The sequence below is a fragment of the Seriola lalandi genome, unplaced genomic scaffold (assembly GCF_002814215.2).
Source record: "Seriola lalandi dorsalis isolate HSWRI2012SDOR001 ecotype SW California unplaced genomic scaffold, Sedor1 jcf7180002054394, whole genome shotgun sequence".
In the NCBI taxonomy this organism is placed as follows: domain Eukaryota; kingdom Metazoa; phylum Chordata; class Actinopteri; order Carangiformes; family Carangidae; genus Seriola; species Seriola lalandi.
The window spans coordinates 113,683-123,970 of record NW_019524947.1 but is presented as its reverse complement, the minus strand read 5'-3'; the positions used below and the strand labels follow the sequence as shown (position 1 = coordinate 123,970).

The 10,288-nt window shown below is 41.2% G+C and overlaps 2 protein-coding genes across 2 annotated transcripts; both read left to right on the top strand.

Moving 5' to 3' along the window:
* Positions 1-673: 673 nt before the first annotated feature.
* Positions 674-4,426, top strand: clrn2 (clarin 2). The gene is made up of 3 exons (XM_023409499.2): positions 674-1,112; positions 2,318-2,497; positions 2,677-4,426. Exons 1-3 carry the CDS (start codon positions 860-862, stop codon positions 2,943-2,945), a joined length of 702 nt encoding a protein of 233 aa, XP_023265267.1. The 5' UTR covers positions 674-859; the 3' UTR covers positions 2,946-4,426.
* A 508-nt stretch (positions 4,427-4,934) lies between these two features.
* lap3 (leucine aminopeptidase 3) lies at positions 4,935-10,288 on the top strand. The gene is made up of 13 exons (XM_023409484.2): positions 4,935-5,146; positions 5,305-5,420; positions 5,859-5,913; positions 5,997-6,102; positions 6,200-6,359; positions 6,451-6,615; positions 7,565-7,723; positions 7,852-7,976; positions 8,173-8,261; positions 8,350-8,452; positions 9,341-9,420; positions 9,510-9,622; positions 9,738-10,288. The coding sequence occupies exons 1-13, from the start codon at positions 5,051-5,053 to the stop codon at positions 9,922-9,924; spliced, it is 1,554 nt and encodes a 517-aa protein (XP_023265252.1). The 5' UTR covers positions 4,935-5,050; the 3' UTR covers positions 9,925-10,288.

Here is a 10,288-nt window from a genome sequence, read left to right as displayed (position 1 = left end):
TCCCCTGCTCCTGGCCTCAAGGCTGATCCTGCTTTTTCCCCCTCATCTTGAGACCTTGTCATGTGGATGGGCCCTGTGTCAAAATCCTGACTTAGCAACTTTTCAGTAACTACTGTTTTAGTACCTTTGGGCAACATATAATAAATGTGCTATAGTCATGTGCACTGACTTGGGTCTGGTTGAGCTGAAACTGTTGCACTTTCTGCGAATAATGTAAACTTGTATCCACACCATTTCGTTATTTATAAATAATACAGTGGAGGAGAAAGTACTGCATCACAAAGCAGACTCACAATTGTACTTAGGTACACAACTTTATTAAATGTAAGTTACTGATATGCACAAGATAGACCTAAATTAAGTGGAGCATGCAAACAATAACATATGAGATTTCTCATTGGTGCCATAACCTGACCTTTTCGGGTGTGTGTCTTCTAATGGACCATATCTGTCATTCTGACACAATTAACTGTGCTTACATGATTTTATAGCTGCAGCCACCACTAAGGTCACCAATTACATTTCCAGCTCCAAATACCAACTGGTAAAGGTTAATTCATCCCCTGAATAAAGAGGATTGTGTGCGAGAGAGAGGGAGCAGAAACCAGGCGCACAGGGAAAGGATAGAGTTTCTCCCGGTAAGGGATCTCTTTGACCGCCATAGATTCGGTTTCTCCTCCCAGGTGACTCATGCGTCCATACATGCAACATTTCACCAAGTGAAACAACCGTATTTGTCGGATTATGATTTATTTTTACTTTTCAAACTCTAGAATAAACTCATGGTGATCGCCGAGTGCGCTCCGCGGTCGCTGCCGGGTGTCTTGTTACCTCCCTCGGGGCGCCATGGGCTCCTAAGATGCCTTCTCTGTGGAAACGGATAACCTTCTCGGTGGCCTCGGTTCTCTGTGTCGGCTCTGTGGCGCTCTTGGTCGTGGCCCTGTCCACGGAGCGGTGGGTCACCGGACGGATTCTGTGTAAAACCGGAGCGGAGATAGTGAACGCGTCCCATCCGGAGCTGGACCAGTTCATCGGGGACATTTATTACGGCTTGTTCCAGGGAGGAAAGAGCAAGAAGTGCGGGCTCGGGAAGCGGCGCTCCAAAATATATAGTAAGATCAAATACAGTATATGAGCCTCTGTGAGCCCTCTCCTCTCTCCTCATTCCCTTCCTCCTGTGTTCAAAACATAATGAAGTCATCATGAAATACAGACTAATTATATGAATGCAGATAATATAACTTGTCTATTTTTTGATGACTGTTAGCTCCTTCACCAACAGCTTTAGATACTGAGCAAAACGAGTCTTGGAGAGTTTCCAAAATTACCAAATAGTCCTATATCAGGCGGAATTTTTGGGAAAACTTTGTATAACATGATTTACAAGACATCAAGCAGAATATTTCCATTTGACGAAATAGTTTAGTGGAAATATTAACATAATTACATATCAAGTACAAATACACACCAGTTTCTTAGAATTGAATTTAGCTGTCATGTTTTTTAATAGAAGCTCATTTAATCTTGTCTGTGTAAATTGTTATATATTCTATGTTGCCTGTCTGTTAAATACTTTTTCTGGCTTATTTTCCTATGAACTCCTTATGAACCATAAAAGCATGACAAACTACACTATTGATAAATTTGAAAGCATTTAAACGTAGGTATGAGGATACTGTCTTTTATTATAAAAAATGAAACACACATTAAGATACATTGCTGCCACCTCCAAATGTACTGCAAACATTCAGACATACTACTGACTTAAATATCACAATGCAAACTTATTAAATAACTTTAGGTGATTAAATTTCAAATTAAATTATTAGATCAAAAATAACATCATATGCAATATGATTCTGTCAGCACATAAATACAATTACCAGAGAACGTCATGCTCCAACATTTTCTGGCAAGTAAGACTCCCTTAATCTGTGCCTAAATAGTCATTTAAAATATGATCAACTTCTACATGGATCTTCTGACTCTAAGGACACTATTGTTCATTTTTCTGCCAATGGCACACATGCACCGGCGTTGTTTATGTGGCACACAACTCCAGCTTCTTGTCTAATATGAAACGTGTGCAATAACAGGGACAATATACTGCATCCACACATTATATTCACCTGTTCACGTTTTCACATCAGCAACCTTCCCACTTCCTCACGTACTCTATTTCTGGTTGCTGCCAAGAATGACAATTAATCTGGTGGCCGTTGAGTGTGTTTCTCAGTTTCTTCATTTTGTCTCAAACAACTCATTTTGCAGGGCTGATGATGTGTGTTTTTTCTCCGTTTTCTGTCCGACTGTCCAGTTTTCCCAAAGCTCATACGAACATTGAACAGTGGCCTTCACATGATGGTGATCCTCTTCTTGCTGGTGGCCATTGGCTTTGCTCTGGTCAGTCTGTCTTTCTGTATTTACAACGCACGCAAGGTTCCCTACCAGAGCATCAAGGGGCACAAAGGACTCTACCTGTGGAACGTCATTGCTGGTATGTGAGGGGACTTTGTCTTTATTCTGTCCCTCAAATATTGCTTTGTTTTTCATTTCCCTGCTCTGCATTTCCTTTCTTTCTTTTTTTTTGCGACTGAGTGCACTAGCTTCTATCCCAGTTCTTGGCTTGTGAGAAATCCATTTATTTTGCCCAACTCATTTTGTATTTCTTTTCAGCTTTTTTCGGTGCCCTGGGTGTTTTGTGTTTCCTGGCAGCTATGAAGCAGCACAGTCTGACCGAGCGGGTGGCAAACTATCAGGAGAACCTCTTTGTCCTTGTGGTCCTGGATGACAGCCTGGACTGGTCCTTCTGGCTGGGTGTAGGCAGTGTTACGACTCACTTTGCCGTCTGTGGAGTGGTCGCCATGAGCCGGTTCAAGCTGCCCAAACCAGAGATCAAGAAACCTGAAGAACCCACCATCTCTGCTCTGGACCTGCTCTACTGAAGGACCAAACAAGACGCAACATTTTAGCACTTTCATCACTTATGGTTGGCCCCTTAGGCTCATTATATAATCACAATTTAGCCTCATGATTGATTTTTACTTAAACTGACACTAGAAAAAAACATCATGATTTGTCAGTGACAGTTATCTGGACAAAAGTGTTGACTTGCTTCCTCAAAAAGCCGCCTGGGCTGTAAGGCAGCTGTTCAAATGTTGGAGTGGATTACACTTTTGGAGTAGATGAACAGTCAAGTCAAGAGGAACCCCAGGAAGCGCAACAGAAAAGAAATTCCTCTTCCATTACAGACAGACATGCAATGGACCCTGTAGATACAGTAGTGCAAAATGATGTACAAAAATAAAACATTAAGTAAATATTAAGTTTAATAAAATAAAAGAGGACGTTGATGTCGCCAAGCACAGGTAGCATGTGGCCCACAAAACTTTCCCCTGTAACACAAAACAAGATGATGGTTTCATCAGATGCACACACTGGAGATTTTTCAGAAGAATATATTGATCTGTTAGGAAAAACAATGTAATCAGCAGTTATTTTCAAAATATTTCCCTCGAAAATTAATGTATGCCAAGCAGTTATAATGTACACCACCAGAGGGATCGCAGCACACAGGCACACACAGGAGACACTGACCATCCTGACAGAGACTGTGGACAAGTCGGACTCACGACGTGCTGGAGGCTGCCCCACCACACTGCACACATTTCTGAATCACAACCGAACTCTATACAGATTTTACACTATTTATGATAAGTGGCTACAAATGTCAAGTCACTGGTCACTTGTATTCTCAAACACTACCAGCAGTTGTGATCACAGTAACAGCAGGTCTTCAGGTCTATTTGCTTGCTCAAATGAGATAAGACTGAACTAACTAATCCTCGTCCACATTAATGGAAACAAAGTGTCCTGCATCCCAAACTCGGGCTTTGAGCTCTGGACGTCCTGTGCTGTATATTCTGTCTATAGCTGCATGTGTAAATGTATGGGATGTCAGTAACTGATTTGTTATGGTTCTCAGAAGAAAGTCTAAAGTCTGAAGGATTTGAAATGAATCGTTTACAGCAATTATCTTTACTACCAGAAAGTTACGCATGAACATTTACTTCATAGTGAGTGAGGGGCTTACATAAGAGCTTCTTTAAACGTACTTAACTTCAGAAAATTGGTCTCAAAAGTTGTTCACATTTGAAGTAGTTGGCTGCTATGCAGGTCAAAATAAGAATTATTTTGTACACATTTAAAAAAAAAAAAAATTAATGCAAATAATGGGTTTGGCCATAGTTAAAGAACATTTACTGTACGAAAAGTAATAGATTGGTTGCACTCTCATGTGTTGAGTTGGCTGCATGTCATCATGTCTTTGCTTCGAGACGTTCTCTTACTCAGGGAAACCGGAGCTGGAAACTAACAAACCTCTGACAAACATATTTATTGTATAACATAAAATAAACAATAAACAATTACTTTACAGTGCATATTTCTTATTCTTCTTAGTCTGTGTTTTGTTAGATTTATGACCTAAATTTTCTATATGTCAACAGTAGGGAATAATATTGTCTCTCCCTTTAAAAAATGAAAAATTGATGAAAGATTTTTATGTGGAAATGTTGATGCAAATTATTTTTGGAGACCTCCCAAATAATAATAATGTTCTCCCAAATTACACCTGATTATTTGGAGACTTACTCATATTGATAACTGGCTGATTGACTACATTTTTTCTATTGTGCTTGGTGTTGTTTTTCAGACTTTTTCTTTCTCTTTTTAATTATATTTATTTATCTATTTTAATATGATACTGTATAAAGGTGAAATATTCACAATACACAAAGTGTTGACATAAAATGAAGCTTTCACATACCTAATGCACAGAAATATATTGATGCTTAGAGGAGAAACCAGTTTTAACCCGCTCCTGCCGCCTGGTGGCGACAGTGATCCGTCTTCGTCGCTTGTTGGTGACATAATCAAAAACGCGACGGTGTTACGTCCGTCCGTTCGGCTACCTTCTGCACATGTTTACGACCTTTAACTCTCTGAATCAGTAATTCATTTTTTTTGTCAGTCCATTAATGTCCAACAGATGACAATGCTTCTTCTGAGGAGAGCTGTGCAGACCACGGTGCGCACGAGCCACTGCAGGTCGTTTTCTGCATCACAGACTCTGAACCAGAGAAAGGTGAGGAGCCTGTCAGACACTAAGAAACAGCTGTGTCTTTATTCAGTTCTGTTCTGAGTTGGTCTGGAGTTGTATTCGTGTGAGCATCAGTGTGTGTGGTGTGTGTTTGTCTTTGAGTGTTTGTTTTCTCCTACAGTGTTTGTTGTGTGTCTCTGCAGGGTTTGGTGTTGGGAGTGTTTGAGAAGGAGGGAGAGGAGGGCAGCCTTCATCTGACAGAGGCAGCTGCAGGGTTTGACCAAGCTCTCTCTGGAAAACTCTCTGAACTACTGAAAATGTGAGTCTTCATACCTGTAAACTGACAGTGCGCAGTTGTATGCAAAAGTCTGAGCAGGTGACATATTTTGCTGATTATTAAAGAGAAAAGAAGTCAGTGCATCCCCTGTAGCTATGTACAAACTTAGGCTGCCCAAACTTTTTCACATGCCACAATTACTGAACCAATTTCGTGTTGACATCTATCCCAGTGATATGGGGATCCTAAAATGCCTTGCAGAGATATAATCAGGAGAATTAGATTTCAGACTATGTACAATTTCTCAAGGTTGTGTGAAGTCAAGTCAGGTACAGACCAAAAGTAGCACTGTTAAGGCAAAGCATAATAGTACATTACTAATCCATATGGGAAAAACACTATATTTAACTCACTTGTTCCAGATTGATGTCTGCTCTGTTCACTGTTGTATTTCATAAACTTCTGTTATGAATTTTCCAGCTCTGGACCTGCGCTCAAGAAAGGCAAGAGCAGAATATTTTATGGAATCCACAAGGTAAGAAAGTGTGACGTGAGATTAAGAAAAATCCATGACTTGACAGCATCAGAGTAATGACATCTATTCTGCATCCTCTCCAGGACTTCCCCTGTGTCGCAGTAGTGGGGCTGGGGAAGGACAACCCAGGAGTGAGTGGGACAGAGAACTGGGACACCGGCAAGGAGAACATCAGACAGGCAGTGTCAGGTAAGAGACATCGCCTCTGCTCGTGTCAGCACCGGTTACGTGGAGGATTTTCCTGGAGTTGGCTCATATCTGTGTGTGATTCTGTGTGTGCACTCAGCCGGCTGCAGGTTACTTCAGGACCTGGAGGTGAACCACGTGGAGGTGGACGGCTGCGGTGATACCCAGTCGGCAGCAGAAGGTGCCGTTCTGGGCTTGTTTCACTATGACCAACTCAAATCAAAGAAGAAGACCAAAGTAACAACGCAGCTTCTTGGAAGGTAGACTGACAAATATAACCTAAAACTGGGACAAGTTTACATTTTGGTAAATTCACATAAATGCAGTGTATTTGTTTGTAATTGTTCTTAGTGCTGACTTGGCCGGGTGGGAGAGAGGAGTTGTGTTTGCAGAAGGCCAAAACCTGGCACGGCTACTAATGGAAGCTCCGGCGAATCACATCACTCCCACTGCTTTTGCCAGCACCATTGAAGAGAAACTAGCACCACACGCTGGACGAGTCATAATAAATAAGAGGTTTGTGCATCATCATTATTCATCATCACTGGCATTACTTTACGCAGTATTCAGAAAAAGGAATTTACAGTGCGACCGTTTATGATTTGTCTACAGTGTTTGTATCTGTCAGTTGAAGTAAGTGCAACTAAGACATGGGAAACAGAGAATTTAACTTTGCCGCATTATTGCAGGGTATTTTAGACATATATACTTTTTAATCAATGAGTTTTCAAGGCACTGTGGGACACACAAATCCAACATCTTCAGATATTGGACTGGTTTGATTGGGAAAACTTTTGGTGGGAAGATAAATATCGACCTGATTTAGGATCATTTGGGGAAAATTTTACTAATTTTGACGTTTATGTATACTGTTTAATTTAATCACAAAATATGTTATAATATTTTTGAAAGTTAAAAAAAATGTATTGGTCTGGAAACTGTCAATATAGAGCTGAAACAATTAATCGATTAGTCAGTTGATATAAAATTAATCAGCAACTGACATTTTTTCATGCTAATATGCCAAACATCCTCCAGCTCCAGCTTCTTAGTTGTGAGGATTTGCTGCTTTTCCCTGTTTTCTATCATGGTAAACTGAATGTTGATGGGCAATTTTTTTTTTTTTTTTTAACTATTTTCTCACATGATATAGATGTAAGGATTCATCGATTAATAAAATAATTGTAGTTGCAGCCCCAGTCAGATCTAGCAGCACTTATGAATCCACTCTAAGTTGATAGTTTATATCCTTCAGAAACACAGCTGGCAACAGATATGCACCATAACAAAGGATGACCTGATGGTAGCAGCAACATGAGAGAAAAATGTGAGGCTGAATACTTGGGGAAGTCTTCAATCAGGCTGCTCTGTAGTATTCAAACTGCAAAAACGAAGTATGGTTGTTAGTGTTTTGAGGTGGATGAGATGAAAGAGGATTTGTCTTAACAATTCATGTTTTATGCAGATCCCAGGCTTGGATAGAGGAGCAACAGATGGGAGCGTTTCTCAGTGTTTCCAAAGGCTCAGAGGAGCCCCCTGTCTTCCTGGAGCTGCATTACAACGGTTCACCTGACAGCACTCAGGCCCCGCTGCTCTTAGTGGGCAAAGGCATCACCTTCGACAGGTAAACTGTAACGATACGTACTCCAGCTCACTAGGATATCTAATGGACCACTCGTACTTCTGACCTCATTTAAGCAATACAGTGCTCTCATCAAGACCATCTGTCCCCTTCTCTCTGTGTGACTGCAGTGGTGGCATTTCTCTGAAGCCGTCTCCCTCCATGGATGCAATGAGAGCTGACATGGGCGGAGCTGCCACCGTGTGTGCATCCATTGTCACAGCAGCGGCTCTGAAACTGCCGGTCAACATCATTGGTGAGTTTCATGACATTAAATCCACTCTAACACCGTTTGTTTGTACAGTAAGTGAGTATTTTATGTTTTTACACTGAATCACAGTAGATGATGATGCTTTTTTTTGACACCTATAAACAGATAAAATATGTTCGGTTTATGTCAAAGTGAAAACAAATGTCTCAGCCTGCCTTTCTGCTGTGTATGATTCAATCAGGTCTGGCTCCTCTGTGTGAGAACATGCCCAGTGGAAAGGCAACTAAACCTGGTGATGTTGTAACAGCCAAGAATGGAAAAACAATCCAGGTGGGTGAAATCCATGATGAAATTATACACATTTGCACATTTGTATGCGTGTGTACAGCTGAATGGATTTGTACTGTTCCACATACAGGTTGACAATACAGATGCAGAGGGAAGACTGGTTCTCGCTGACGCACTCTTTTATGGACACACATTCAGCCCCAGAGCCATTGTCAATGTTGCTACGCTAACAGGTGAGATTTTCATGAGTTAGTGCTTTGCACACAACTTATCTGGCACAGTTGCACAAACTGACTCTTTGGCATTTGTTTTGTGTGGTGTGAAAGCTGCCATCAGGTGTCAAGTGCTCACCACACAACTGGGTTGAGACCACTTGAGAATGTGGTTCTCGGTCTGGTTCTTGTTTGACTCTGGTGCGGTTCATTTTTGTGGTGTGAACACAAAGCCGACCAATTACAAAGGACTGTGCGATTGCAGATATGATTTTAGCATCAATTTAAAAGCTAAACTACCATTAACTCCATCTGCTGATCATGAACTGTCAGAGAAGCAGTTTTATAAGTTTATACATATTTACGCAAGATTTTCACGCAAGGTTTGTGTCTCACTTCTCATTAAAAAGTGAGTGAAACATAGTACCCTCACAGTAGCTTTGCCACCGTACAAGACACCTTTTTTTGTCTTGTGACTACTTTTTGGTCACCATTCATGACGTACGAGGTCCAGTTGCCTTCGCGACTTATTGTGCTCATAATCAGTTGTTTATTTATGAGCGCTCTCACATAAGGTGCAGTTGAATGCAGCATGACTTGCTGTGACTCTGGAATATTAATATTAATTCCCTTACATGGGTTCATGTAGTGTTGATGATGCAGGATGAAAGGCACTAAATTCAGTCACTGAGTCTCTGAGTCTGAATGACTCCATGTTCCCAGCTCTTGGTTTGTTGGTAATAAGTCGGTGTGAACACAAAATGTACCATAACTAAAAAAGAGGTGTTAATGGACCAACTGAACTGAACTTTAGGTGTTAAAGCCACCTTATAGTTTTGTACGATTAAACTAAATGTATGCTGGTATAATTTTTAAATAGTAATTTTTGTGTCTTCTTGTGTCTTCAAGGTGCGATGGATGTTGCTCTTGGCTCAGCTGCAACTGGAGTATTCACAAACTCTGACTGGCTCTGGGAGCAGCTGCACAAGGTACCGTGTGTGCACAATAAACTCACACAACATCTTGCAGACTCTCAGCTCCTGTGTTGACGAATGGCATTTCTCTGTGTGTGTCGTAGGCCAGTGTTGTGACAGGTGACAGAGTATGGCGGATGCCTCTGTTCCAGCACTACACCAGACAGGTGACTGACAGCCAGCTGGCTGACCTCAACAACATCGGCAAGTACAGCCGGTACGTATCCCGCTATACTCAGCGAGCGTCTGCGGCTCCCGCTAGAGGCATCAGAGAAAGTCTATTAGTCTTTATTTCCTGCATTTGATTGTTATGCCTGTTGATTTCTCTCTAGCTCTGGCGGCGCATGCACAGCAGCTGCATTCCTGAGAGAGTTTGTCACAGCTCCTCATTGGGCTCATCTGGACATCGCTGGTGTGATGAGTAACAAAGATGAAGTTCCTTATCTGAGGAAAGGCATGTCGGGAAGACCAACACGTACGTTGGTGGAGTTTGCTGCCGGGCTTGCTCACCACAGCTGAGAGATGGACACAAAATCTGATAATGTACGAGATTCTCCGACCATCTCCTGACAGGATTCAACAGTGATCTTTCCATAGAGACATGGAGAACTAAAGTGTCAAAGTCAGATAAAACAGTATCCTTTCCTTGGAGGAACTAATGATAGAAATCTAAAATGTAAGTGTTTTGTGAAAGAGGGCGATGGACCTTTGATTACATACAGCAAATGCATCAGTCTAAGAATTTCTCTCTTTAGGCCATGATGTAACATTGCCCTCCCCACACAGTTGTGATTTCAGCTGAAAGAAAATTGAAGCTCTGTAGTAACTACATACTAGTTCAGATAATTTATATGTTATATAAATAAACTCTTTATGGCTTTAA

Excerpts from the sequence above, each read along its gene's own strand:
- clrn2 (XM_023409499.2), top strand. The coding sequence starts at position 860 with ATGCCTTCTCTGTGGAAACGGATAACCTTCTCGGTGGCCTCGGTTCTC. Across the intron at positions 1,113-2,317 it reads GCGGCGCTCCAAAATATATA|TTTTCCCAAAGCTCATACGA; the intron begins GTAAGATCAAAT and ends CCGACTGTCCAG. Across the intron at positions 2,498-2,676 it reads CCTGTGGAACGTCATTGCTG|CTTTTTTCGGTGCCCTGGGT; the intron begins GTATGTGAGGGG and ends ATTTCTTTTCAG.
- lap3 (XM_023409484.2), top strand. The coding sequence starts at position 5,051 with ATGACAATGCTTCTTCTGAGGAGAGCTGTGCAGACCACGGTGCGCACG. Across the intron at positions 6,360-6,450 it reads ACAACGCAGCTTCTTGGAAG|TGCTGACTTGGCCGGGTGGG; the intron begins GTAGACTGACAA and ends AATTGTTCTTAG. Across the intron at positions 7,977-8,172 it reads ACTGCCGGTCAACATCATTG|GTCTGGCTCCTCTGTGTGAG; the intron begins GTGAGTTTCATG and ends TGATTCAATCAG.